We start from the raw sequence: 27,896 nt of genomic DNA, 5'->3' as shown, positions 1-27,896 counted from the left end.
AAAATGAAAATTAGGTTCCTCATCGCCAAGGAGGTTCAGCATCTTCTCCATAAGCTCATAAGAAAAGCCGTCCAGCACGCTCCAACCGTGACAGCTCAAAGGTCTTGAGGAGAAGAGCCTTGAATGCTGCATACTTAGACCGAGCAGGAGATGTGATGAAGCCCACCACTCTTGCGGCAGTGGCACCCCCTAGTGCCGAAACGACGTAGTAGTAGCACGTGTCGTCATCAGCAATCCCGCGCAGGGCGAATTGAGCCTCCGTCTGTGCGAACCAGGCCGCCGCGAACGCCTTCCAAAACTCAGGCAACTTGAGAACAACGTTACTTGTCGCCGTGTTCGATACAGCCACTGAAACTTCAGTACTGACGTCGAGGTCACCAGTGTGGTGCGAAGGAAAGAAGACGCAGGAGGTGTATCACAGAAGACTTTACTGAACATCACTTAGGCAAAACAGGAAGAAAGACTAACTAAACGGAAGTTGCAACCCTAGTAACAACTCGTCCCCCAACACATCCCTCAACCTTTAGTTCCGTGGGGGAATTGTGCCAGCAAACGCCACAATATGATGAATGTTAGGACGAACTAGATATTGACATTGTCCCACATAACAGTAAAGTCAAATGTTCAGTTTGACAGTAGTAGTGTTACAGTTACAGTTAAGTAAACCATAGTTAATTGACGGAATCAGTCACAAGTGAGAAAGGATTACAATCATTTTGCAAGGTCGAAAGAAATTCATAGGCAAGATATTGGTCTTAAAACATTACACAACACACAGACCTGTCCCCACGAGGTGGTCATAGGGGGCTGTGCCCTCCTACCAACTTGCTTGCTCCCCTAAAGATTGAGGTCTGGAGACAGGTCTGACAACACAGCATATTTTTGTTATACTAAAATGAAACACGTCTCAGGATATGGTGCATTTACCGCCTACACGGTGTCTGCTTTTGCGACCATCCTGACATTGATAGTCTGAATCCAGATGATATCATTGTGTCCCTCTTTCTGTCCTACGTAAGTGTGGCAGTGTTATGCTATTGTCATGATGTCCCTTTTTCCAATTTTCATCTCAACATCTTCTCTTTCACTCCTTTTCTCTGGTGATTGTCCAATAATAGCACACATTATGCACACTTGGTCTTAATCAACACTATCTAATTAGCACCTCAGAGGCACCTGGGAAATCGCAAAAACGCATGACTGATGGTTTTTCCATCTAACACTGCTGACCTTGTATATCAATCTGAGTTCCATTAAAAACAGAAGTGGCTCAGTCCCACTGTGCTATACATATTTGATATAAGCATATCCACATTTACGGCAGTACAACACAGCAATGAATGATGGATTTTTGTTGAGAAAATGCATGGTTATTTCACAATATATACATTCATACTGTGTCTCAATTTCAGAAGTTAAGTTTTCTCCAGTGCTTTCATTGGGGAAAAAAATAAATGCTGGTACTTCCCTTATTTGACTGTTGCCAGGTAAATTAGGTGGTGGGATATTGTGTTCTACAGCTATATAAACACGGAACCTATCAAAAGAAAGATTATACTCTCTAGTTCCATTAGGAAAAAAAACGTTTCTTTCTACCTTCTCCGTTCTTCAGTAATCAGCAGTAGAACATATCCAAGTTTCACAATTTTTTCCTTTTCTGACTAGAAAACAGAGAAAATTATCTTTTTGTGAAAACTTCATTTCAAGCTGAACTTTGACACCAATATTTTTTGCTTTTGTGACATCGCAAACATCTAAACAACTTTACAACATAACCAACATTGCCAAAATAGTTTTGATGGCGAAATAACCAGAGCAGGGCATTTAACTAAAAATTGAGCGGCCGTTATTCGTCATCCGTCTGCAGCGTGAATACCCTTCCGTCGTGCGTCATATGTTTTTTTCCGGCGGGAACAAATAGTACCCGTCTATAGGCCGGCCCACCTCTATTGTTAAACGGGCGTCCGTCGGCGAGTCCGTCTAAACTTTCACTCGTGTATCATACAATGATGGCATAATTAACTAGGGGTTTCTTAGCATCCTAAATTAGCGATTGAATATGATTTCGGGATGGCGTTGTGTTGATGTTGATAGCAAGTATGACATGACAATAACAACTGTGATAATGCAAGCCGAAATGTCGAAACGCCAAGTCAAGTTGGCCGTCACACCACCACGTCGGACAACTTCAAAATAAAAGCTTTCTTAATAGGTCTAGGCGATACGTTTTCGTATCAAAATCGAGACATGAACATTCAAGTTATTAAAATCGAAAAGAGGATGATATAAGTCAGAGAGCATACTGTGGGCTAATCTGAGGGTCCCGGTACACGGTAAAATGTCCCGGTACGCCAGCGGCTAAAACTGAGAAGTGCTATTACTCCCTACCACTGCACAGCAGCCCACTCAAAGCCTCGGTGTTAATAAAAGTTGTATAAAACAAAAATTACCAATGTGTTTTTATATTTTATCATTGACTTTGAAAGCTGTCATACAGTACATAATACCAATTATTGCTGTTATGTTGTCTTCTCGTCCACTGATAGTGTAGTGGTACACACGCCTGAGTTGTGTGCGGGCAGCGTGGGATCGATTCCCGCTCAGTGACAGTGTCTATGTGTGCCCTGCGACTGGCTGGCGACCAGTTCGGGGTGTAGTCTGCCTTCGCCCATTGACGGCTGGGATAGGCTCCAGCAACTCCCCGCGACCCTGTTTAGGATAAGCGGTTTGGAAGATGACATGATGTTGTCTTCTCTTGACTACATTATAAAAGACAAAAGCCAGCACTTATATACATAAGGATGTATTAGATTCCCATTTTATTATGATACCTTTGTATAGGCTACTACATACATACAATCCAAACATATTTTTTTTCAAAAATATACAGGTCAGCCTCTTTAACAAAGTATTTGCATAAGAAAATCAATCCTGTTATTCATGTTAAGGGTATTAAAATTCAAAAAATAATAGGACAGAAAAATCAAGGGATATTTTTACAATAATTAAAATTAAAATTAATAAAAGTTAACTATGGTAAAATGTGATTAATCACGATTAAATATTTTAATCAGTTGACAGCACTTCATATCATATATATTATCTCTAATATATTAGAGATAGGCAAATATGTTGTTTTCAGGGCTGATACTGATACCGATTATTAGTAGTCAAAAAAGCCGATAACTGATATTTGGAGCCAATATTCATTTTCACTAAAAAGGAAAATATTGGCGTCAAAATAAGAAAAACTAAATTTAAACTGAACTTTGTTTTATCGCCTTTAAGCATTTCAGATCAGTCATCAACATGTCTTCAAAAGTTAAATGAAAACTTAAACAATAGTTCCCTATAGTTATCTACAGTAAATAAAGTTTTCCAAAATTTCAAAATGACAGAAATGTTAAAATTCCACTTATTTTGATTTCAATCAAAAACAAAAGGTGCAAAGTGTTCCTAGGGTCAATAGGACCCTAGATATTCTCTTGAATATCTTATATAGTTAACTGAAAATGAAATAAGTAGTTCTTTGAAGTTAACATAGTTTTAAATTGATTTATTATCGGCCATTAGATTTAAAAAAAAAAGTCTGATATGATATTCGTCAAAATGCAGAATATCGGTGCCGATAACCGGCCCGGCCGATAATTGGTCCAACCCTAAATCATAAATATATGGGGTTTTTTTTTTCCTTCTCCGTCATGAACAGTGTATGAGTTAATTTCAACTCTGTCTCATAGTGTTCCCAATTTGAATGGCAATAGCTGTACTAATCTGGAGAAAATGAAATGTGAAGCAGATGCCTGTGGCTTATTCAATGCTCATAACTGCAAGTAATTTGGATCTGCTCATTTCTTGCAAATAGATTCTCATATACCGGTAGTGTTTTCTACGAACAGGTTTGTTTTCTTAATTGTTATTTTGGATTATTTGCTGTTGTATCAATGCACTTCATTGCTAAAGAGTTGGAACGCATTAGCAAAATGCATATGTATTAATGTTGAATGTAGTGTCCAATTTGAACAAAAGTTACAGCATGTTTCACTTGAAAAGGTTGATTTTAGAGAAATTTATGTTATCTCAATACGTATTGTTTGAAGTTGAAAATCACAAAGTGTAGTGTAGCGTGTTTTTTCAGTGTAGTGTAATGCAATTATTACCAACCAGGATGCATGCCATGAGACATTATCAGGGGTTGCTCTGGACAATGTTTCAATTTTGTCCAAAAATTATTACAGTGGGCCCCCGCATACTTAAGTTTCGGCACCCACAGATTTTTTTTAATTAATACTTTTGGTTTGGTGGGATTTTTTTTTTTTTTTTTTTTTTTTAGCCAACTCTCACCCCATCGCCATATTGGAGGTTTATCTGCATTTTTTCAAGAGTCTGGTGAGGTTAAGGAACAAAATGTATTAATTACAAATATATATTTGTTCATCTATCTACACCAGTGACATACATATATATAGAGTGACAGGCAGAACTAATTAAATGTGCTTCCATTAGATTGCAGAAGGTACAATAAACCTGTGTATCCACCTGTTGTCATTCACATAACTGACCGAATAAGTCGTGGCATTTCAGCTTTGTGTTCAATTAAACAGACTCAGATTTCAGGTCGAACATGTAAATTTGTGAGTAAATGAAGTCTGCATCATCATTATTTCAGTACTTATACTTTTTGGAACATTTTTATTTGGTGGTGTGCCGTAAGATTTTTTGGATGTAAAATAAGTTCCTTCACTGAATAAAGTTTGGGAAACATTGTTAGAATCGAATTGTTACAAAATGAAAAGGCTAAGAGGAATTGTGTTGTACAACACAAGATGCCCCCATCTTTCAAAACAGCTTTTTACATGTCACGGAAGTAATTTGCCTTTTTGTGGAAGTTGTTGTTGCTTGGGGTACACAGTTGCTGTTCCGCCTGAAGTTCATGACTTTTCATTCGAAAATGTGCAAGCAGTCACATGCACACTCGGTTTTTAATTGGGTTAGCTCTCCAAAGGCTCATGGCGGTCTGACGAGGAGTGCAGTCTACAGGACAAGGTGACCCACTTACTTGAAAAAAATCCCTTCCTCTATCTCAATCCATTGCTCCTTCTCTTCACGTCCTCTTCAGTCTTCTATAGTTTTCACCAAAATATTTTTTTTGTTTGATTTTAGTGGGAAAAAAATAAAACATATAAATGTTTATTCTTGCATACCTGATGCTAATGAGCAGCCCATTCTTTATTATTTTTTCCATTCAGTCTATATCACTTCTAGAAACTGTGAATATTGATTTACAGCTAAGGGGGCTTCAAAAAGTCTGAAATTTTGTTATTTATTTGCTATATCCTATGGGGTTCAATTATATTTAGAACTTAAGCCCAATTAATTTCTGCTATTTTTTAGGGCTTGAATGAAATACTGTACTTCTAACTGCATCTGTTGTAGAAGTATGACGATTGACCAGTAAGTGGCGCTACAATATCACTTGTAGGGGGAAACACAACAACAACAAACACGTTTCCACTTGGAGCACTCGTGGTGCTGGTGCCGTTTAAACCTGATCAATATGAAAAATAAAATGACATGCTTTTAGCAGCATCAGCAAAGTAACCTAGTGGTTAGCACATCTGCCTCACGGTTATGAGGTTCGCGGTTTGAATCTCTGGTCGGCCTATTGTTTGGAGTTTGCCTGTTGTCCACGTGTTGTTTTTTTTTTGGGCGATCCTCTGGCTTCCTAATACATACCAAAAACATCACTCAAGGCTCAAAATTGTCCATACTGTAGGTGAATGGTCGTCTGTATGTGCCCTGCAATTAGCTGGCAACCAATTCAGTGCCTCTGACCCAAAGTCAGCTAGGATAAGTTCCAGCTCACCCTACCCCAAATCACAGAAGAGTGCTGCAAAGGAAACATAATGGAGGGATGGATGTTTTTAGCATGTTTTGTCCTCCTCTGATTCTTTTTTCTTTGTCTGAATTTCCCAAATTGATTTTTGTTCTTGAATTAGAGAGGTGGCCTGCGAGTTGAATTAAGGGTTCAACTTCCCGACAGGAAGTTATTGCGTCACGTTATCTCAAACAAACTAATATGCTTACATGTCTGGTGTTCATTTATGTGTACAGTATGTGTGCGACAGAAATGTAGTGTTTATTTGATTCTATAGTGCTTGTCTAATTTGATGTTGTTTCCAGTGGTGTGTCATATTTATGATTTGTATAATTAGTGTGCACTTTACAGATCGTGAAGAACAAAAAAAGAGTGGTTATCAATTTTAACACGATGATTTGGGGTTTGACTCAGCTGAGACCTCTTTATGTAGAGTTTGTATGTTCAAAACGTGTATGTACAGTAAGTGGGCCGCAGCTGCTCCTCTGCAAGGACGTTGACGTTGGAACCGGAGGGTCACGTTCAAGTCCCGCCGTGGACAAAAGATGAGATCATTTGGAAAAATTTAAACTTGCTTCCGGCCTACGTTTGAGGTGCACTTGATCAGCTCAAGCACTGTTTGTGCTCCGTCTTCACTCTGACGTCTCACTTGCATGCATGTTTGATCTGGTTCTCTCTGTAGTGTGCAACACACATAAGCAGCAGCGTGTCAGTTGAATTTCCCCTTTAGGCGGTTTTAATAAGCATAATAAATAACATTAATAACATTAAATTGTGCAAGTGGGAATGTTATTAACAAATGTGGTCCCTGCGTCATCAAATGACTGTATCTGGATGTCAAGCTCCAGTAATAGTGTGTTTTTGCTTTTTTTTTCAGTCCAAGCAGTCATGGAGAAGCCTTGGGCACCAGAAGAAAGCTGTACAGTGCGGTCCCAGGGAGACACTTTGTGGTGGTTCGTCCTTACACTCCGCAGGCTGAAGGGGAGATCAACCTCTATAAGAATGATAGAGTCAAAGGTAAGTTTATAAATTGCCCCTTCAATACACAACCACAATGATCTATACAGCGTCGTCTTGCAACACGTTCAGAATTTCCTACCACTATATACCGAACCTTAATGTAGTCATGTTTCAAATATTAATTTATTCTGCGTTTTTTTTTTTTTTTTTTAATGTGAGTGTTATGTGCTCTTTCTGACACATCATGCCACTGTTAAAATGTTGCAGCACTATAATACCATTTTCTGCACAAAATTTTGTGGGGGTCAAAAGCAGGTCTTGTGTAGCAGAGGTTCATTGAATTTCCAGCGTTGAACACTGGGCTTGAAACAATTCAAGCACAAATGTGAACTGAAAAGTTAAGATCAAATTAACTGAAGTGAAACACTACATTCTTTTCGTTTTCATGTTAATGAGACCGTCCTTTTTTCACCTCCCCTTTGCCCAGTTCTGAGTATCGGAGAAGGTGGCTACTGGGAGGGCAGTACCCGTGGCCAGGTGGGCTGGTTCCCAGCCGACTGTGTGGAGGAGATCCTAGCCAAGGCCACAGAGGAGAGGAGCTGTAAGTTTAATGACCGGAGGATGACTTTTGGGGCTGGGGGTCGGAATTTTGATTTACAGTACTGTACAGGGCATAGCTGTTCTGCGCGAAGCAGGGTGGCAAGGTCAATGCAGCATGCTAAAGTTCCCAAGGCCATGGAATGTCAAGTGGAACTATTTTTTTCTCCAACACATGAACTTCACGTGTCTCAGCCTTTGTGTCTCCCGAGGCTGTGGTGTAAGCCAAGTGCTGCATTGCCCTGCTTACTCAACTGTCGTTTGATTTCCTCCTGGGGCAAGCTAATAAATGTATCACACCACGCTACGCCTCCCATCAACATCACAAGGTATCCTTGTTAATGCACTTGTAAATGTTGCCGTGCACATATGACTCTCAATGAGTTAACGTCTTTCTTGACTTTTTCGCTACTTCTATGAATTTTTTCCAACTCCTTGTATTTTGCTCTCTGACTGTTAGTGCTGTCAAATTTACCGCGTTAACGGGCGGTAATAACATTTTGTAATTGATCGCGTCAAAATATTTGACTTATTTAACACATGCGCAGAATGACCGCCGATGCATAATCCCATTCAGAAGTGCAGTGAGCAGCAGAGCGGATGCGTGCGTGTGTAATAGTAGTTAGTAGTAAAGTAGGTAGGCTCTCTGGGTGGGGAATTCGTATTCTTAAAAAATACAGATGGAACAATAAATAAGCAGGTAGTCATTTGCACTCATTGCAAACGGTGACGTACAGTTTCCCCCGGCTCGCGGATGTCGCCCGCGGGAATATAAAGGAACATTTCGAAAGAAGAGGGCAGCTTTAAATCTCAGAAATGTAATAAATTGGTTTGCCTCAGCGACTGAGGATGAGTAGAGAAGAGGGCTGTCTTGTTTTGTGTGAATAAAGTCAGTTAATCTAACACACGGTGTGCCGATAACTGTACTGCTTCTCACTCACTTTCATGTCATATGAGCCAATCACATCCCTGTGCACTTCATTGACCACTCGGAAAACTCTAAGAATACAAGGTCCACATGTAAACGTGTACATCACGCACACACGCGCACGGTTCGTAATCTGATGTCCTAAGTTAGTGTGTCACCAATGATCGAGGCAGATGGGAAGCAAATTGCTCTGCTGTCTCTGGTGCTTTGCCTTGCTCTGGGTGGCCTATTTTACAGTTAGACCCAAGGCCTTTGGCACAGGGAACTCCTCTCATGTGGTGTCCTGCCCAAAGTGCCCCAAGCTCATCTTGCAAACACATCCCGTCCAAGGATTGTCTCATAGTATGGTGACTCGCGGGCTTGTAGCCTCAGTTAAGGCCATGACCGAGGCATGCATACGCGTGCGCTGTTTATTGGGGGGGGGGGCAAAGAGTATTACCAACTGAGTTCAGTTATTAAACTGTTGCCATTGATTTGCTGTTTTATGTTGGTTAATTGGTTAATTATCACTTTCATGCCATATGACCTCAATCTGCTATATCTTCCCTCACCACATCCATACATTCCTTTTGTCATCCTTTAGCGACATATCCGCTCTCCCTCCTCTGGACATCCAAACCATCTTAATTTGCCCCCTCCAAACCATTGTTGTCTCCAAACCATACACGAAGTCTATCCTGTCCATCCTCGCCATGCGCTCCCAAAGACCATCTCAGCATCTCCAACTCTGCCACCTCCAGCTCAGCTTTCCCGGTGCTGTTTTGTCGCAGATCACCCCTGACACTTTCCCCCACCTGTTCCATCCTGCCTGTAATCTCTTCTTCACCCCTCTTCCACGCTCCCCATCGCTTTGAACATTCGATTCCAACTACTTGAAGTCCTCCACCTTCTCCGTCTCTACTCCTTACCATTCAACTGACCTCCTTTTCATTCTCAAACGTGTGCTTGGTCTTGCTGCGACGGGCCTTCATTCCTCTCTAGCTTTGCTTCCACTTGCATCCTACTCTCACCACAGATCACTGTGCCATATCTGCAAACATCAAAATCTACGGAGACTCATGTCTGACCTCATCTTTCAATGGGCCTGTCACTAAAGCAAACAAGAAGGGTATCAGAGCTGACCCTTGATGCAGTCCCACCTCCGTGATGAAGTCTTCTGTCATTCCACCAGCACACCTCACCAATATTTTGCTGTTCCAGTAGATGTCCTGGACTAGTCCAACATACACCTCAGCCACCTTTTCCACACTCATCAATTTCCATCTATCTATAATCGACCTAACCTTGCTTCAAATCCTTCCCAGCTCAATTCCTCTGCCATGCCAATCCATACAATCATTTTCCTTCTTTCTTTGTGTCCGACCTCATCATACATTTTCTGTTTGGCCTTTGCCACATCCCTCTTTAACTCCCTGGACCTCTCCTCGTACCTCCTGTGTGCTCTCTTTAGTCTCTCGCTCACTATTCCATCTCTTCTTTGCCATGCTTTGGGATGCTTTTCTGAAAATCTGCACTACTCCACCAAGTCTCTCACCTTTTGTCTGCCCAGAGGATACACCAAGCACCTTCCTACCTGTCTTTCTAATCACTGTTACTGTAGCGAAACAATCTTCCAGTTCCTAACTCAAACGTCTTCACAACATTCCTCCTTTTTTAAACATATATTTGATCCTCTGCTCAACTTTCACGTTCTTTCTTTTTCCTCACCGCTGTAGTCCTCTTATAATATACATGACCTATTTTGCTCTCTGGCTATACATTATCCTGTCCTACCTTACAGTCTCCTTTCTCTTACATTTCAGTGCCTACATGGAGTATACTATACTGCTGCCAACCTCTATACACCTCTACACTTGTTTACTTTTATTGTTTGTTTAAAATTGGATCCCCATTCATTTTTACTATGGTGACGACTATTGTTCCTGGGCTCCCTTTTAGAAATTACAGACAAATGAAACAATATCATTTACAAAATCAACATCAACATGAGTGCAATACTTAACATAAACATTCCAAAATACGGAAATAAATGAGGGTAAACAGAAATTGAGGCTGCAACTTAAAAAAAAAGCAAGCAAAAAAAAAAGTCAGCTCACCTCCTAGTATCTCACTAACGAACCATAATGTTATATATTATTATAATATTCAAACGGATGGACATTTTATCACATAATCCATTTGTATACAAGTTTATGTGACACCAATAACAATTTATTTTCCAGCCATTGCTTTGTTTTTGTTTCCTATCAAAGCTCAGTGTTTTAACCGCAACACGTAGGTATGGGGGAAGATGGTTCCAGGATGAAACCACACTGTATAGAAATGTTCTTTTCAGTTCATTAGTTCTGGGAATAGGGTAAATCAATTACTTACAGCCTGTCTGGTGGCGTAGCTATGCCTTTCAGTAGTCGGTAGCAGTTGTAAAAACAAGAAGCCGGGTTTACCTGAAATATAGATATTTCTTAAAAACAAAATAAAAATGCATGCCAGTCTTTCCTCCACCGTCATTCAAGACAGCCTGACATGCATGATGTCAACACTACATCGAATTAAAAAGCAGAGGGCTAGGCGAGCCGCTCTAGTTTGAGTGATTTGAAGTTTTGTTAAGTTTTAGCTTGTTCTAATCGGCCCAGTTGCAAACCCGTACTAGTCGTCGCACTGAAGGCTCACCTGGTGGAAAAGGTTTGCGTTCCAGGGGCTTACCTGGCGGCAATGGTTGATGGTCCGTTAGCTTGCCCAGCAGCTAGCTACAGCTACTGGCCGCCTATGGTTGGTGTCCTCTGGTCTTGCGCGGCAACGATGGTCTGCGCTCCTGTGGCCTATCCGGCGGTTAGCTACGGCTGCTGGCCAACGATGGTCGTCACACCGGGAGTTCACGCAGCAGAGAAGGTCGGCTTACGGTGTCTTGCACTGTGACTATAGCTGCAGCTACTATCAGGCAATGGTTGGGGCTCCGGTGACTTGCTTGGCAAATAACTGCTGCTTATTTACTGACGATGGTCGTCACTAGTGATGCATGAAATGAACAATTTTAACTGATACGATAACCGATAATCTGTGATTGTCTGGCAACCAGTTCAGGGTGTACCCTGCCTACTGCCCGAAGACAGTTTGGAAAGCACGCCCGCGACCCTTGTGAGGAAAAGCGGTTAGATTGGATAGATAGATAACCGATAATTTCCTGCATTGTATGGCCGATACCGATAACCGATATTTTATTTTATTTTTTTGAAATACTACAAATATGTCTGTTGTTGCATCTTAAAAGAATAAAACATTTCAATCCTGCTACTTAACTCTCACACGCTCATCCATTTTCACATTTTCTCTCTGCCCCTGAACTTGCCCTTTCACCAACAATAGGAGCCTTTCAGGTTATGCCAAACACAATGACAGCCAATCAGTGTCCACTTCAGGGTGTGACACCGACCATTGGTTTTTACACACGCATCAAAACGGATCATCATACAGAAACAGTAAAGTTAGAGATTAAAAATTAGATTAAAAAAATAGCGGTGACTGTGATCAATTCATCGCAATTAAGAGCACAATTATTAATTATTCATTAAGCACAATTTTGACACCCCTAATTTTGCTATCTGGGCTTTTTCGGCTGACGTCAATTGACCTTTAACGTAACCAAATGTGGCACGTCGTAATGGTGTGCACACGTGTGCGTGTGTGGGAGATGATGTAATGTGATGTAAAATAATACTGTGTGTAGAAAAAAAAATGTGAAACTGTATTTAAGGGTGGCAGAAGACTGGCTGCCGCTATAGTACATATATGGCCCAGAGTTCTAAATTCATTTCTGGGCCAGACTGGCCAACATCTTGTTTGCCAGAGTCAAGACAGTGAGGGCCTCCTTTGCCAGTCCTGAGCCATGTTCAGTTCACATGCCGTATGCCAGTGCCGGCTGAATTCTACCTGTGCCAGCTTCATGCGAGATCTGGCCCAAATTTTGCTATACGGGTATGAACAAAAACAATTCAATAGTACAAAAAGAGCACCACAGAGGTGTGTGTTTGTGCTGACTCCGACAGAAGCAAAGAAGTTGACAGACATGAGAAGGATGTTGATGATGTACAGTATGTAAACAAACACACCTGCAAATGACCATTTTCCAGCCCAAAATAACTATCGTGTCCATTTTTTCTCATCAAAAGATAAGTTGATCTAGTGACAGGCCTACGTGAAGACCCAAATAAAATCAAAAGATTAAAAATATCACTCGCCAAAGCTGCACTTCAACGAGCCGTGGCCATATGTATTCCAATAAATCCAGTAGGGCACAGTGTGGTGTCATCATCCATCCATCCATCCATTTTTGAACCACTGTACTTTACTGTTAGTATTTAGCTGGGCCATTGCTCGACTTGGCTGACCCAATTTTCTTTACGTTGCCTCTGCCGTCTACCAGACCCGACAACAATCCAAAAAAGTCGCACTGGTTGGCTATCTCAACCGGGATGTTGAAAGTGCGGTGCGGCTCGGCTGGCCCGCTTTTATTTACGTTGCCACCTACGGTACCTGCCAGCCCCGACAACAATTCACAGAGGTCCCGTTGGTCGCGCGCCATCTCATCCGCGATGTTGAAAGTGCAGTGAAAAGTGTCCGGAACTCATCAATTTGTACTGTAATCCAATGTCGATTAAATCTACATGATTATAGTATCAGCAACAAAGGTAAAAGTACAGTTAAAAAGGAAAAGACATCAGCCGTCATCATTCTCCGGCAGCCCCAGAAGTTGGCCGCCCCTAAGGCGGTGCCATGGCTGTCGGGCTGGGTGACTGCAGAGGGAGCGTCAGCTACAGCTCTCATTCAAGTGAATGGGACCATGGGCTCATGATTTATTTTGATCTCAATATTTATAATAAATATTGTTTTTAGAGTCGAGGAGACTTAGGCTGGTTGTATGTTAGTGTATTTCATGGGCCTTTCCAAAGTCTAGTCATATTGTTATAATTTGCAGTATCAGACCGATACAAGTGACGTCATTTTATCCAAATATCGGGCTGATAATTATTGTCGTAACACCGCAGGACTCACCCAGCGGAGAAGGTCGGCCTTCCAGCAGTTTACCGAGCAGCGATGGTTAGTGTTGCGATGGCTTAGCCTGCACCAAGCTGCTGCTACTGGCCAGTGACAGTGACAGTGGGCATCCCCGGGGCTTGCCCGGTGGGTAGTTACCGGCTGACCGATGGTCGGTGCTCCAGTGGCTTTCCTGGTGAATAGCTGCTGCTACTGTGCAGTAATTGAAGTCCTGCCGGTGCCTCCTGCGTTCCTCTCTCTTTTGGGAATATGGGCTCTATTTCCTGACAAGATCAAATCCAGAGCTGCGCTTGGTGTGGTTCGGTGAGGAGGCAGGTTAAACCATGTGTTTTTATTTTGCAGACACACGTGAATACAGCCGGCTCTACACGCTGTAAATCAAAGTGGCTCCTCTCATTCGCTTTAAAGGTGGCACACACATCTTGCGTGGTGACATTTCTGTGGGGAAAAGGAAGCAGTGATCGGATAATCTAACAGAGGTCCCATAAAAAATGACCCAATGATGACCGCTGAAATATGTCTACGGACCTTATGTATCTATTCCACCCACACAAATGGGTACAGCTGCGTGCTGGCCAGTGGCATGATTTCAAAATATATATATTAATGATGTGTTTGATGAATTGATTTGTAAAATGATTCTGAAAGTTTGATGCCCACTGTTGTCATAGTTATGAATGAAATATAATATTCACCATACATGTCCACAGCGCTTGTATATCTGTGTGCCTGCACCTCAATTAAATGAAACCAAAATCGTGTTAGACTACCAGTCTATCTGGTGGCAAAAGGTATATGTGGGCTGAGTAGGTGTAGGTTTAGACCAACTTTCAGCCATTAATTTGCTACATGTAACGGGCGGATGTCTAACACTGCATTCACACGAAATCCATTGTGAGTGTTTCTGGGGGCGCGATTAAATTGAAGTCAATGTAGTTCGCAGGGGGGGGGGGGGGGGGGGGATGATGTGTTTGGAGCGGTGGAATGCGGAGCAAAGCATCGAAAATCCGCACACGTTGTCTGCAAAATTAGGGCCCTTAAGTCCCTATCCCACTGAGCGGCGAACCATTGCGAGTGTTTTCGAAGGTAGCGAATGTTGCGTTCACGTCAGAGTTCATCAGAGTTCTTTCAACGTCGCAAATGTTCGCAAAACGTTCGCCAGACGTTCGCCAACAGTTTTAGTGTTTTTTCTTGTAGTAACAAGTTTCACAAGTTTTTCTGTCACAAAATTTCCTTGTGACAGAAAAAGTACAGGCAAACGTCTGACAACCATTTGGCGAACATTAGCGACCTTGAACGAACCCTGACTTGAACGCACATTTTTCTACCCTCGCCAACAATTGGAAATGTTCGCTCCTGAGTGCGATAGGGGCTTTAGTGTTTACCACAGCCATTTCCCTCCTCTTTGCAAAATCCAACACCATCAGTCCTTCCACGTTCCTTTCCTCAAAACCAACCCTGCCCATCCCCGCATCATCTCATCACCTCCACCAACATACCTATTGAGGTTTGCCCCAAACACTACTTTCTCCCCTCTGGGAATACTCTCAATAAAATCATCCAACTCACTCCAGAGCTTCTCCTTCTCCAATTCACACCCAACCTGGGGCATAACCACTGACAACCTTCATCATATTAAGGCAAGCCAAGTTTATTTGTTTAGCCTTTAATCACAAAATAATCTCAAAGGGCTTCACAGTCGACAAAGATCGGTGACATACCCCTGATCTAAACCCCCCATCACACCTTCCATTCCTTGCTTCACAATCATCACGCGGTCTGACTCTCATTTCACCTCAGTTGCATGATTTGCATACTGGAGGCCTTCACAATCCCCCCTCTATTCTTCTTCCTTTCCAGGACGTGATAAAACAGTTCAAACCTTCCTTTCTGCCCTTCTATATGGTCTCCTGCCCACACAAAACGTCTACCCTTCTCTTATGCTATAGCTTATCGACCAGCTCCCCATCTTTGCCTGTGCCTGCATTTGACATGCTGTCTCCATTCCCGCATTTTTAACCTTCCTCTTCTCTCTCTGTTTCCTAACCAATTTACCTCGTCTTCTTTGTGTTTGGCTAGCAGTAGCGGTCGTTGCTAACTGACCAATGTCGTATGGAAGTGAAGTTTGTGTTTAAGCGTATTTAATTTGGAAACCATTAGCGACGCAAACCTCACCATTATTGTCGATGTGGCCGCGCACTAAAGATACACTTTTTAATTTAGATTTAGATCCTTCAAATGTTTGGTAATTCCTGATTTAATCTTTAACACAGATCCAATTCAAGTAAGACTTTGACACAATTTATTGGCATGTTTGGCATATTTTTATTAACACCACATTTGCTTGAGGAATTTGGTTTTAGATGACAGGAGGGAGCTTCATTCGACACTGGGATCATTGCTGCCTGTGGGGGGGGGGGTCGCCATGGCTCAGTGATAGAGTGGTCGTTTCCCAACCCAGAGTTTATGGGTTCAATCCCCGGCCCTTGTGACCATGTCAAAGTGTCCTTGAGCAAGATACTGAACTCCCAGTTGCTCCTGATGCTGCACCATCAGTCGGTGAATGTGAACTCAGTGTGAAGTGCTTTGAGTGCCTTAATAGGTGGAAAGGTTCTATACAAGCTAAAGACCAAGACTGTTTACACTCACAAAAGAGCTTCAACAGACAAAATGCATGTTTGTGTTATCTTTTATACAGCTACATAATTGATATTAGTGTTGAATTTGCTTAACCTTAAAGTCAGGGGCTGAGCAACAGCGCGTGGTGGCCGGGGCTACCATTAGCCGCTGTCCGACCTCCCCACTGGCCGCCCCTCACCAATATATAATACAAGCAGGAACAAATTCAAGTAAAAAGCATGTGTCATTGTGCTTCTTAGATGTGATTTGAATGAATGAGCCGTTGATCGTCAGCAGAGGTGGTTGGATTAGCCAAAAATTGTACTCAAGTAAGAGTACTGTTAGTTGTAATTGATTATCCTATCTATTATTCTATCGATTACTTACTAAGTAGAAAGTGTTTTTGAATGTATCCAAAAGTATCTAAAATAATAGCAATATTATTATATTAATAGCAAAAAAAAAAAAAAACATGAAATATTGTTAATCTCTTTCAGATCTGCATAGTAACATAAAAACATGCAAAATATGAATTAAAGTTGGTATGGATTTTTTTTTTTAAGTGAACGGTGTGGAAACGATCCTAACAAGGTGGAATTATCAATATTGGCACAGTGAGTTTCAACAATGTTCTTATCAAACACATAAACCACAATCATTGATAAATAATAAATTCATGAGACATTCATGTACACCACTATTGTGGATCCTATTAGACCTATATAAAACTGTTGATAAACAGTGTGAACTTTAAAACTGATTTGTTATCTCTAGGAACATTTTACATACCAGAACAGGTAACCTTCCAACTGTGCCATATGTTAACATTGAACATATCTCCATGTCCCCAATTCTTTTTTTTCCCCTGCCTCCCTTTCTTTCTGCCATTTCTCCCTCGCTTTCCTGAGTTACGCTTCTCTCCTCTTTTCGGATCAGTGTCTCAGAGCCAGTTCCTAACAAATATATACAATTTAATTGTATATTATCATATATAGACAACACATCATTATAATTACTGTTTAAATGCATACAGATTACACATCATGGCTGTGCTGCAGCATGAAAAAAAAGTAAAGCCAAATAAATGTAGACTCATTTATAGTTATAAAATGTAAAACCTTTTTATGCATGCTGGTAAATTACAAAGATAAATTTACCTCTTTTTATTATGAAACTTTTACTTATCCTTGTCTTAACCATAATCTTTTATTTTTGGGAGGCTCTAATCATTTTGAAAATTGAAAAATTGTTGTTTCACAAGCTCCATTGAAATTGTTCAACTGCATAACTGTTAAATTCTTCAACAAATAGGTGAAACAAAACGGCTCGTTTACAACTCCCGACTGGCTGCAAGAAACTGTAAACATAGTAAAAGAAAAAAAAAATCAATCAATAAATTAAAAAGCTACAGAGCAGGATTCATGCCGTGCCACCTTAGGGGCGAACGCTCTACCCAATACGCCGAGGAGGAAATCCTTTTGTCGAACTAAAACCAAATAGATCACGGCAAGCAATCATTGATTGATAAAAATACCAAATGGAATCTAGCTCAATGTTTCATTTTAACATAATTTAAATATTCAGATGAAATTAAAAAGTATGTTGCAGTAAAACTACTCTGTAAATACAATTTATCCAAAAGGTTACTTGAGTGACTGACTACATGTAGAGATTATGCGATAGACATAAAAGCAAAGAAGGCATTTAGTGAATTCAGCTCAGCAAAACATTGCTTTTTACTTAGGTTTGTTCCTGCTTGTATTTTGCGTGCGTTGTGCATTTTATTTCACGAAACCCTGACTGTAAATGATGTGCTCAACAATGGCTTCTTGGCCAGGTACACAATGCGGCCAAGTCAGACCTCAAAACCTCTCAGATGTGAGTTCATGTGTCATGTCACTATTGGAAAAGTTCCAGGCCTCCTTAAAATACAACACATTAGATTGTTTACTCCATTTTACTAGTCTGCAGTGAATTTCATAAAAACTGAGGAAGTTTGCTAATATAGAGCCGTACAATAGGCTTTGCATAGAGTTGAAATAATTCCACCATTTTGGAGGTAAAAGCACATTCCTTTAATAGTCTTGGATGATGTGCACATTTCTTTATGAATAATGGGAGAAGAAATTTTCTGCCTCTGCATCTCTCTCACTTTTTTTTCTCTCGCTCCCAATCACACACACACTAACACGCGCGCACACACACGCACATTTTTCTGCTAATCCTTCTCATTCAATAGCTGTGATGCAGCAGGATTAGGCCCTGCTTAGACATGCTTTGTTAAAGTTCAGGTTAGCATCCTTGTGGATCCCCATAAGTGAAAATTCAGTTTACTCTAAAGGTACACTAATGCACGTTTATGCACCTATCCATTTGTTGTATCTTGTTCTGGGTCACAGGGAAGGTGGAGCCTACCCCAGCTAATTTAGGATGAGCGGTGCTTTAAACTCTGGACTGATCACCAGTCAATCACGTGACTGACACTGACTGGATTTACACTACAGGTCGAAGTGCCCAATTCAAATTCAATCGTCTTAACACATGCATTTCACTAGACATTTTCAACTTTGAATGCAGAAGTCATACAGTAGTACATCCAGTAGTCATAAGAGCAATTTGAATGCAACGTGGTACTGGGTTATTAGTAGCAAAAGTGAACATTTCGTGCCCCATTTTGGTAGACTGGCGCCCGTGCGCTCGGCGGCCTTCAATTGCCCGCGTCACATGCATGGCCGACTACATCAAGGGTTCTAAATTAACTAGCCACTATGGCTGGTGACTCTCTAAAGTTATCAGAAGTTATCAGCCAATTAGAATTTCCACCAGCCATTTTTTTCCCCAACTTTAGCTGCGCTGTTTTTATCGATCTTCCTCACATGGTCTCTGTTTGTTTCTCATGCTTGTTGCACTCTAGAGTCTAGAACCGAATGCCTGTGTTTCACATGAGAGTCGAGTCTAGACTGTCATGTGAAACACAGGCATTCACACTGCCAGTAGGCATAGTAAACATCATTATGTAGCATTGCGGCGTAGTATTTATTGGTAATGTAGGAGTCACTGCCAGGGGTACAAATGACAGAGAACAAAATATACCGTAGCTGTTGGGCATCGTTTGAATTCGACCGATTCTGGTTCAGATTCCGGTTCCTTGTTTTGATTCCATTTCCAAACGATTCTCAGTTTACCGGTAAATTCTTTTCGGGGTGTCCAAACTATGGCCGTTCATTTTTAGCGGCTCGCAGCACAGACTGAAATACCATATGACAGAGCCGCTGTCATTTTCCTGCATTGTACTTGTCATACTTAGCTTCAGCATGGAGGAGAAGTGAGGAAGTTTGTTTTCTCTCGCACTTCTTCATTTTCACAACACACTCACTATACTTTCAACGAGAACTTTTTTTGTTTCTGTATGAAATAAATCCAATACAAGCAATTGAATCAGAACACTGTCTGGAGGTCCGTCAATAAAAAAGATGTTCCTGCCATTCTATAGATCAGTGGTGCCCAACCTTCCTTGTGTCACAGGCCAAATGAATCTTGTTGACATATTTGACATCTGACATAGACGCAAATAAAAACAAATGATTAATTATCTAACCCACTATAACAGTGTGTTATGTGCCATAACAGTGACTATAATTGTTATAGTGGGAGCCGTGCCCTGCGTGTGTGCGTGCGTGCGTGCGTGTGTGTGTTTCATCCTTCTATTCTTAGATTTTACCGTGATCTTTTAGATTATAACTATGACAAAGGCACAATAGTTTCACGCAAACTTTTTTCATGTTTAAATATTCAGAAAATGCCTTGTGTCTTTTCTTCTATTGATCCACGGCCAATTCAACTACAGTTGTCCGTTAGTGTACCTACTTTATACCACTCCTCGCTTCTTTTTTTAAATCGCTGTTGTGCTGTTGCTTGATCATCTTCTTCCAGCTGCATCCCCCCTCTTCCAATCCGACACTGTGGGCACAGAGTAGGGGGAGAAGAAAATGTTCCTGCAAAGATGACAAGATGTAAGCCGGATCAGGGGGAATGGCGTTTCTGTGAAAGTGCGACAGCTGGTCTGGGAGTCTATGTGAAGTAAAAGACAGAGTATTATAGGGACTGAATAAGACAAACATAGAAGACAAGAGGAATCTTTACGCTGGAATGAAATGGCCTTATTTTTATTGAATGTCTTATTGAATTCTATTCTTAGATTTGTTATTTTGAAGGTGCTGCTGTCTGGAATCAGTAATACACACCCTCCATTTTTTTGCATTAGCATCAAGGGCAAAGTCATTAAGGGTTGTAGTGATCTTGTTCACGTTAATAACGTAAACATTCAAAGCTTTAACCGGGGGTGCTTTTCATATTTGTTTGCAGCACTGAGATTTTGATTAGTCGAGTAGTTGTCCAAGTATTTTATTTTCAACTTCAATTTTCATTAGCCTGCATTGACATCCTCTGGATCTGCTCTTTTTATTTATTCAAATACTATTCGAATTATGTGTATTCAATCTTCACATGAAATGTTAATTTGACTCTTGGGAAGAGTCACTAGAAATTATTATTACTGACTGCGTGTTTTCTCTCAATCAGCAAATTGTTTTGGCATCTCCATGCTCATTCTTTCAGGCGCAGACTCAGAAAAAAACAAAAGCAACATCATGTGGCCACTTGCTGAGCAGCAAGGACAAGAAGAGTTGACTAAAATTGGAAAGAGAGATGGACAGGTTTTAGCCCCAGGAAGCAAAAGACAGCCTGATTTGCAAGGGAAAAGCAGAGTAAATACTAATGATATTTGACACGTGGCGCAGGTGCTAATTTAGCCCCATTGTTTTTATTTTTAAACAGCCACTTTTTTTCTGCTTTGAAACTTGTTTTATTCTTTATCATTAACACATACATGTTCAGTTTCTTCTCCACCCACACACAAAAGAGATACCATGAACCATTTACTTTTACTCTTTAACCGTTACAAATTGTACCCTAGTGGGAAGGTGACCAGTTCAGGGTGTAGTCCGCCTTTCGCCCAAGCCATCTTCTTAAATCTTCTTACGTGCGCAGCTAAAATTTCAGGTTAGTCTGGAACCCTGTACAGCATGCCTGTAAGACTTGAACAACACTGTTAATGGCGGGGTCAACAACGGCAACAATGTTTTGCGATTCTTCATCAACTGATGGGAAACTGATGAAGAATGAAGATTTAATATGTTTTCATTAATTACTGAAAAAGTTGTGTGTGTGCGTGCATGTGTTTTTCAAAGTAATCAATTTTATTGGCTTGCCTGAGAAGATGGCTGAAGTACCTCATCTTGATATAATGCCAATAATAGAATTTTAACATTGATCTCATTGTTGTGACGTGCCAGATTCCCGAGCGGACCGTGCTGACAGACGGAAACTGTTCAGACACTACACTGTGGGATCCTACGACAGCTTTGATGCCTCCAGGTAAACCCTTACACAGTCCTCACCTTGTGAAATTACCTTTATTTCAATATAACAGGAAGACAATCTTTCCATGTTTTCAAATCTCTTCAAAATTTTAGAGGTTGTTACAGACGTCAAATGTATTTTAAACATTCTTGATTTAGGTTGCAATCATCAGTCATGTGCATGCACAATACGGAATACAAGCCTTTTCTTTTTTGCCCAGTAAAGACTTTAATGAAATGCGACATTCAATCCCATTCAAGCATTTCAAGATGTTGTGTGCCGGAGTTCCTTTGCTTTGCTGTCTTGTTCACTCCTGTCCGATCCACTTGAACGTGTTTTTGCATTTTTGCATTTGCGGGTTTATGTAAAGTTGTGTATAATTACACGCAAAATTATTCATCCACCATTGTAAATTAGATTGATTTGCAAGATTAGATAACTTTGAGGAGGTGGCCATGTATCGATCAGTTCTGTTAAGCTATTTAACCCATTAAGGCCTAAAGTGCCTGGCTCAACAGCTCCCCAAAACCTAAGGTCTTCTTTGGAATTACCCTTGAAAACCTGAGGTTTTCCCAGAAATTCAACACCTACAAAATAATTAATACCTCAGCCCCTGTAGGAGATAGAAACATAATTCCAAAAGAATTTGAGATCTTGGACGTGTCTTTCACACAGGCCCGAGTTTATTAATCTTTACTGTATCTGCACATTTACAAATTGAATGTCACGTTTGCGAGATGGAGGACCCAAATGCAGGAAGGCAGGAGAAGCAGGGGGTACCAAAGAAAGTATTTCTTAACAAAAACCAGCACAAACAAATCTTGAAAAGTCCAAAACTCAAAGTAACAAAGAAACACTAGAGAACCAAAACACAACTCCAGGAGAAACAAAGAACATGACAGCGACAATGATCCGACAAGGACTGAACGAAAACTAGAAACTTAAATACAAGCTTACTGACATGACAACGAGAAACACCTGGACGAGACACACGAGGTAGGAGGGAGCTGATTGGCTAACACAGGGGGCTGGAATGCAGACAGGTGGACACAATCATCGACAAGACAGACAAATGCTGAAAATCCAAAACTAAAAAAACACAAACATAACATTGGTAATACAACAGCTCAAGCCACACCACTTCTTCCTAACAAAGACAGTTTGCAAACAATCAATGGTTTCCACCACTCTTGCTCAACTTTACATTCATGTCACTGCCCTAAATCTGTGATTTTGAGCGAAAAAGAAAGACTGTTTAAGAAGTCAACCCAACTTGTCCGGTAAGTGGTATGGCCTGTCAAACTTTGTAAATTTGGCCCTTAATAAAAGCGCTATCGCGTGGTTATTGACTAGAAGTTACATTTGACACCAGGAAAGGGGAATGCCTGTTTTGCCAAATTGAAGGGCAAACCCTTCAATACCAACACCAATATGTGCTGCCAACACATTAATAGACTCAGGTGTATGTGTATGAGATGATAAGACATGAAGAATGCTATTTCAGACAGTCCTCTGCTGGAATTCCAGATTTCCTGTTGCTGACTTGACATGCAGTGGATTGATTCAACCTATATCTAGGACCTATTAAAAACAATTTCTTTTCTGAATTATTGATATTGCTCAAGGATTATCTTCAATCACCCAGTACAACTAGTTGAAAATGAGTGCATTTAGTTGAAATATTTTTCTTAGGCTTATGCATTGAAACCTTGATTTAACGGACCCAGAACTAATGGACACAATATAGCACAGAGCTGGGCATTTTACTACAAATTGACCGTCTGTCATCCGTCATCTTGTCAGAAGCGAGGGTACCCTTCCGTCCTCTGTCATTTTTCCTGCGGCGAAATAAATAGTACCCGCCCATAGGCCATTCCGCCTCTACTTTTAAACGGCTGTCGGCGAGTCTGACTAAACTTTCACTCACACTCGTGTTTCTAAAAATTTTCTTTTTTTTAAAAGGCGACACCCCAGTGTGGGGTGGCAGGGGGTTGTTCCTCGTTGCCCGTTGTAATGTGTCTTCAATGACCGCTCCGCTTGTCTGACTGCGTTCCACTTGTAAATGCTGGGAATAAAGTAGAGCTCTTTGTCTTCGAGCTACTTGTGTGACTAGGAGCCTCTAACTCACACACTGCTTATATAGAGAGCTGCGCTGTGACAGCGCTTCTTTCTGATTGTTGGCCCGCGGTGGGGAAATGGTCAGTCCTCACACGGCGCGCACTGATTGGATGGCGGTTTCAAATATTGCAAGTGAAAGCTTAATCGGAATCGCCGACGGACACCCGTTTCAAATTAGAGGCGGACTGGCCTATATTTGTTACTATTTCCCCCCCAAGAAAAAAGGCAAATGACAGATGACGGAAGGGCCACTGACGGATGACGACTAATGGACCCAAAATTTGTAGTAAAATGCCCAGCTCTGTCCAACGCAATGACAGCCAATCAGTGTCCACTTCAGGGTGTGACACTGACCATTGTTTTTTACACCACCAACAACTCAAGCACAAGCCCCCCACATCAAAACGGATCTCATCATCTCATCATCATACAGATACAGTAAAGTTAGAGTTTAAAAATGTGATTACTGCAATGTGATTTTTTTAAAAAAACGCTTTAACTGTGACTGTAATTAATTATATATAATCGTGCTGTCAAATGATAAAAATCTTTTAACCAATTAATCGCAACATTTTCCATAATTAATCGTGATTAATCGTAATTTTCAACTATAATTTTTTACAAAGTTTGGAACCGATATTTACTTCAGTAAAATCTTTTAATTAATATGGAAAAAATTAAAAGCATATTTTGATTCAAAGGCTGTTCTAATAGCTTTTCCTTGAATACGATTGTGTACAGCTTTTGATCCGACGTGAGACTGAAGGATTTCTGCTGTTTTCCGGTGTCTATTGTTTATAGTATTTTGTGTTATATTGCTGTTGTAATGTAAAGTGCTTTGTTACAGCTGTAACTGTTATGAAATGCGCTATAAAAACAAAGTTGTATCATATAAAACACAACAGTTGAACAATACACCAAAGACGTACAGCTTATATGGTATTTGAATTTGACTGTTCTATGCAGGCCCACGAGTTGAAACACAGCATTCTGGAATATGAGTTCAGCAACAAAATCCACCCATTGTTAGCCATCTCAGGGGGTGGCCTTTTTGTCACTTCTGTCAACTGAAAATGACATCACAGTTGCTCAGGACTCAGATAACGACCAATCATGGCTCAGCATCAGAAAACAGGTGACCTGAAAACAGAGATGGCTAAAAACGGGTGGATTTTGCTGATTAACTCATATTTCATATTAATCATATTGCCTTGTTTCAACTAGTGGGCCTGCATAGAACATATTCTTGAAAAAAATATGTTTGGGTTGACTTCCACTTGAAGTTAAGAGATCCAATAAGAATGACTATTATCAAGTTAAATAATTCATTTATTAACACTGGAGCCACATTTTTTTAAGTGTTACTGCAAGAGCCACATTTTACATATGGGCACACATAAAATAGATAATGAGCTCACAAGATATGCTAGCTTTGTTGTGTATTTGTGCTGGTATTGCTGTTTTGTTTTTGTTGTTGTTTTTTTGTGGGGTTGCCATTACATTCAAAAAAACTGTCTTAAAACGTCCTGTATTGAACTTCATATTTTTGTTATGCTCTGATTTTTTCCCCCTCCCATTTTGAAAGTGAACTTGGTAGGCAACACTACTCCATGTTTTTTTTCCCTTGATCTCATTTGCGTCAAAGTGCATGCGTGAGATGCACGTAGCTGGTACCTCGCTTGCGGAGTGTAATCCGTTCAATCGCTGCGTTCGCACAAGGCCTTTATCATACGCACAACAGTGTGCCCATATTTAGAAGTGCTGACGTAGCAGCCGACCAGGAAGTAAAAAAAAAATGTTTCCCATTGGTTTACAAAATGTATCTTTCATTGTTACAAAACAAAGCCCAGTCTTTGCTCATTTAAAAAAAGGAAAATCAAGAGGAGACAAGGTGCATCTTTCAGTGTTAATACCGTAAATGCACTTTATTTATCAAGGCTTTCTCCATTGTCCTCATGCCGTGACTTGTAAATAAGTCAGCCAAAATAGCAGTAAATCGCTGAGGTATCGCCCCTCACCAAATACACATGAATGGTTGTTGACAACGACGCGTTGCAAGTTCAGAGCGAAAAGGGCTTTCAGAGCCACATGAAACCAGGCAAAGAGCCGCATGCGGCTCGCAAGACGCCGGTTGGCCAGGCCTGATATAGTGCCTCCATACTGACGAACTAGGCAACTGCAGTTAAAATACATAGTTGCCATCGAGGGATAATCATCGTGCTGTGTTGTGCAATGTCAATCGCTCTGGCAGTAGGCGGGCACATAATTAGCTTTTTGAATGAAGGAAAAACCCTGCATGAGGACAGACTTTGTGGTGCCGAACAGCAGCTATATCTCTACTCACTTATGAAAAGGAGAGAACAGTTATCAGCAAGCCATCATTAATATACCCACTTGTGCAATTTAGATATTCTGATATATTCCCAGTTGATGGTGATAATGACACTACTTGAAAATGATCTATACACAGCAATGCCATTGAATTATGGTGGGTAATACTAACTCTATTATCATTACTCAGTAAACAAATGATTTGGTATTATTCTCAGAATGAGTTTCATGCAAGCACTTGAGGTGTAAAATTGCTGTAATTATCAAAATAATTGAAGGATCTAAGCTTTTAAATCCAAAAAGCTGAGTCCCCTTGACTAAAGCTCACTGGATGAAATCTGCTAAGGAAAAGCACAAGGAAATAAATAGATTGTTAATTATGGATGGATGGATGGATGGATGGTTGTTAATGCTTCAACCACACTTGATCTGGTTAAATGTCCCCTTATAAATGAGTAATATTTGTTTTTGCATTCCTGTAGCATCTTCTCTTCCATTGCCCTTGGCATCGGAGTAGTGTGCTGACAATCGGTCTTTGTTGCCTGCATTGAGGCTGCGTGCTGAGAGGGAAAGGTGGACAGGCAGGGGAGCCAGATGTTATTTTTTCTACATGATGCATTAGCCCTCGATAAAGTGCTGATGAAACCGTTGACGAAGGGCCTATTAAAAAAGTCACATGACGCAGATTATTTATGCAGATGAATGCACTATTTGACCGTTCTCAGAGGTTAGGGATCCCTGCCCACAATGACCAGTTGTCAAGTTCAGCAAGTTTAGAATATGTCTTTGCTGAACATCCCCTCTTCACTATTATTAGCCCGACCCCCTATTTGCAGTCCAGAATGTGGATGTTCCCCGGGTTAAAGTTGCACTTCATCCTCACAGTGTGTCGGCCAGCATGCCCCCATTCAGAGTCCCAATTCCTTTAACCCTAACGCCCACCCGACACCCTGCCATCACTTGTTGAAAAAGATTACATTGCCGATTAATTGTCAGGGTTGTGTTGCACGCTGCAGTGCACTGACCTAGCGAAGCTGTCAGATTTGGCTGGGTGGATGAAGGCGTGTGTGTGTGTGTGTGTGTGGGGGGGGGTCTGTGCGTGTGTGGTCGTGTGCAGACGTGTGTGTGTGTGTGTGTGTGTGTAAGGGAATGCTGTGAGATAACCTTCAGTGTGTCAACAGTGTGGGCCTCCTTCCTCTCCAGACAGATTGTGTTGCTAAGGGAACGGTTGCTAGGATTGCACCTCTCTCTCCCTCTCTCTCTCAAGCTCTGTTCTATATTTTACTCTTTCTCTCTGGCATGGCCCATGTGTGTGTTCAGTGTAATCCTTGCACCCAATACAAAATGAATAATAATAAGTGCACATGTGTCCGGTCACACTCTTTCAACTGCTTTTCTTCACCACACCAGATTGGCCATGATAACAATGAGAAGTACTGAAATGTTTTTGAACGAAGACAACAACGTCAGGATGTATTCATGTAGTAGGACTCTTCCACCAGGTGGATGACGTCAAGAAAAATACAGTGGAGCCTCGATTCAGGAATGCCCCAGTTCATGAACAGTTCTGTTTACGGACATTTTACACACTATGCTTCACACACTATGCTTAATTTCACAAAATCACAACATCGACACGGAAGGGTCACTCGTGCTTTTCTCGCATCGCGTATACTGATATTTATAACTATGAAACAAAATCATTTTACTCTTAAAAAAAACTTAGGAAGTAGTGTGACATGATAATGAGATGCTCGTGTTTGCGATCTTGCAGTGCAGTTTGGTTTAGCGCAATGTAGCATCCTCACATTTGTGAAGAACAAAGATTCAATAAAAGCAGCTGATGTGGTGAAAGGAGAGACTGTTTTGACAAAGCTAAGACCTCAAATTATAGAAGAGGTTGAAAATATATTGCTGGTCTGGATAAACGGGGTAAAAATGCTTCCTGGTGGGGAAGGCAAGACTTTTCAAAGTGATTTAAAGCAAAAAAAA

General features: G+C 41.0%; 1 protein-coding gene across 2 annotated transcripts in view; it reads left to right on the top strand.

The window, feature by feature from the left end:
• The window catches only part of LOC147150553 (SH3 and multiple ankyrin repeat domains protein 2-like), a 239,698-nt gene that overhangs the window by 129,457 nt on the left and 82,345 nt on the right, over nt 1-27,896 (top strand). For both annotated transcript variants that reach the window (XM_086024819.1, XM_086024821.1), the window contains 3 exons: nt 6,756-6,895; nt 7,326-7,439; nt 21,389-21,470. In XM_086024819.1, the coding sequence (XP_085880945.1) occupies nt 6,756-6,895; nt 7,326-7,439; nt 21,389-21,470 (336 nt within the window). The remainder of the gene's footprint in view (nt 1-6,755; nt 6,896-7,325; nt 7,440-21,388; nt 21,471-27,896) is intronic.

The sequence above is a fragment of the Filicampus tigris genome, chromosome 3 (assembly GCF_054856515.1).
Source record: "Filicampus tigris isolate MCC_2025a chromosome 3, RoL_Ftig_1.0, whole genome shotgun sequence".
Lineage (NCBI taxonomy): Eukaryota > Metazoa > Chordata > Actinopteri > Syngnathiformes > Syngnathidae > Filicampus > Filicampus tigris.
This window is presented reverse-complemented; position numbering and strand designations above follow the sequence as displayed.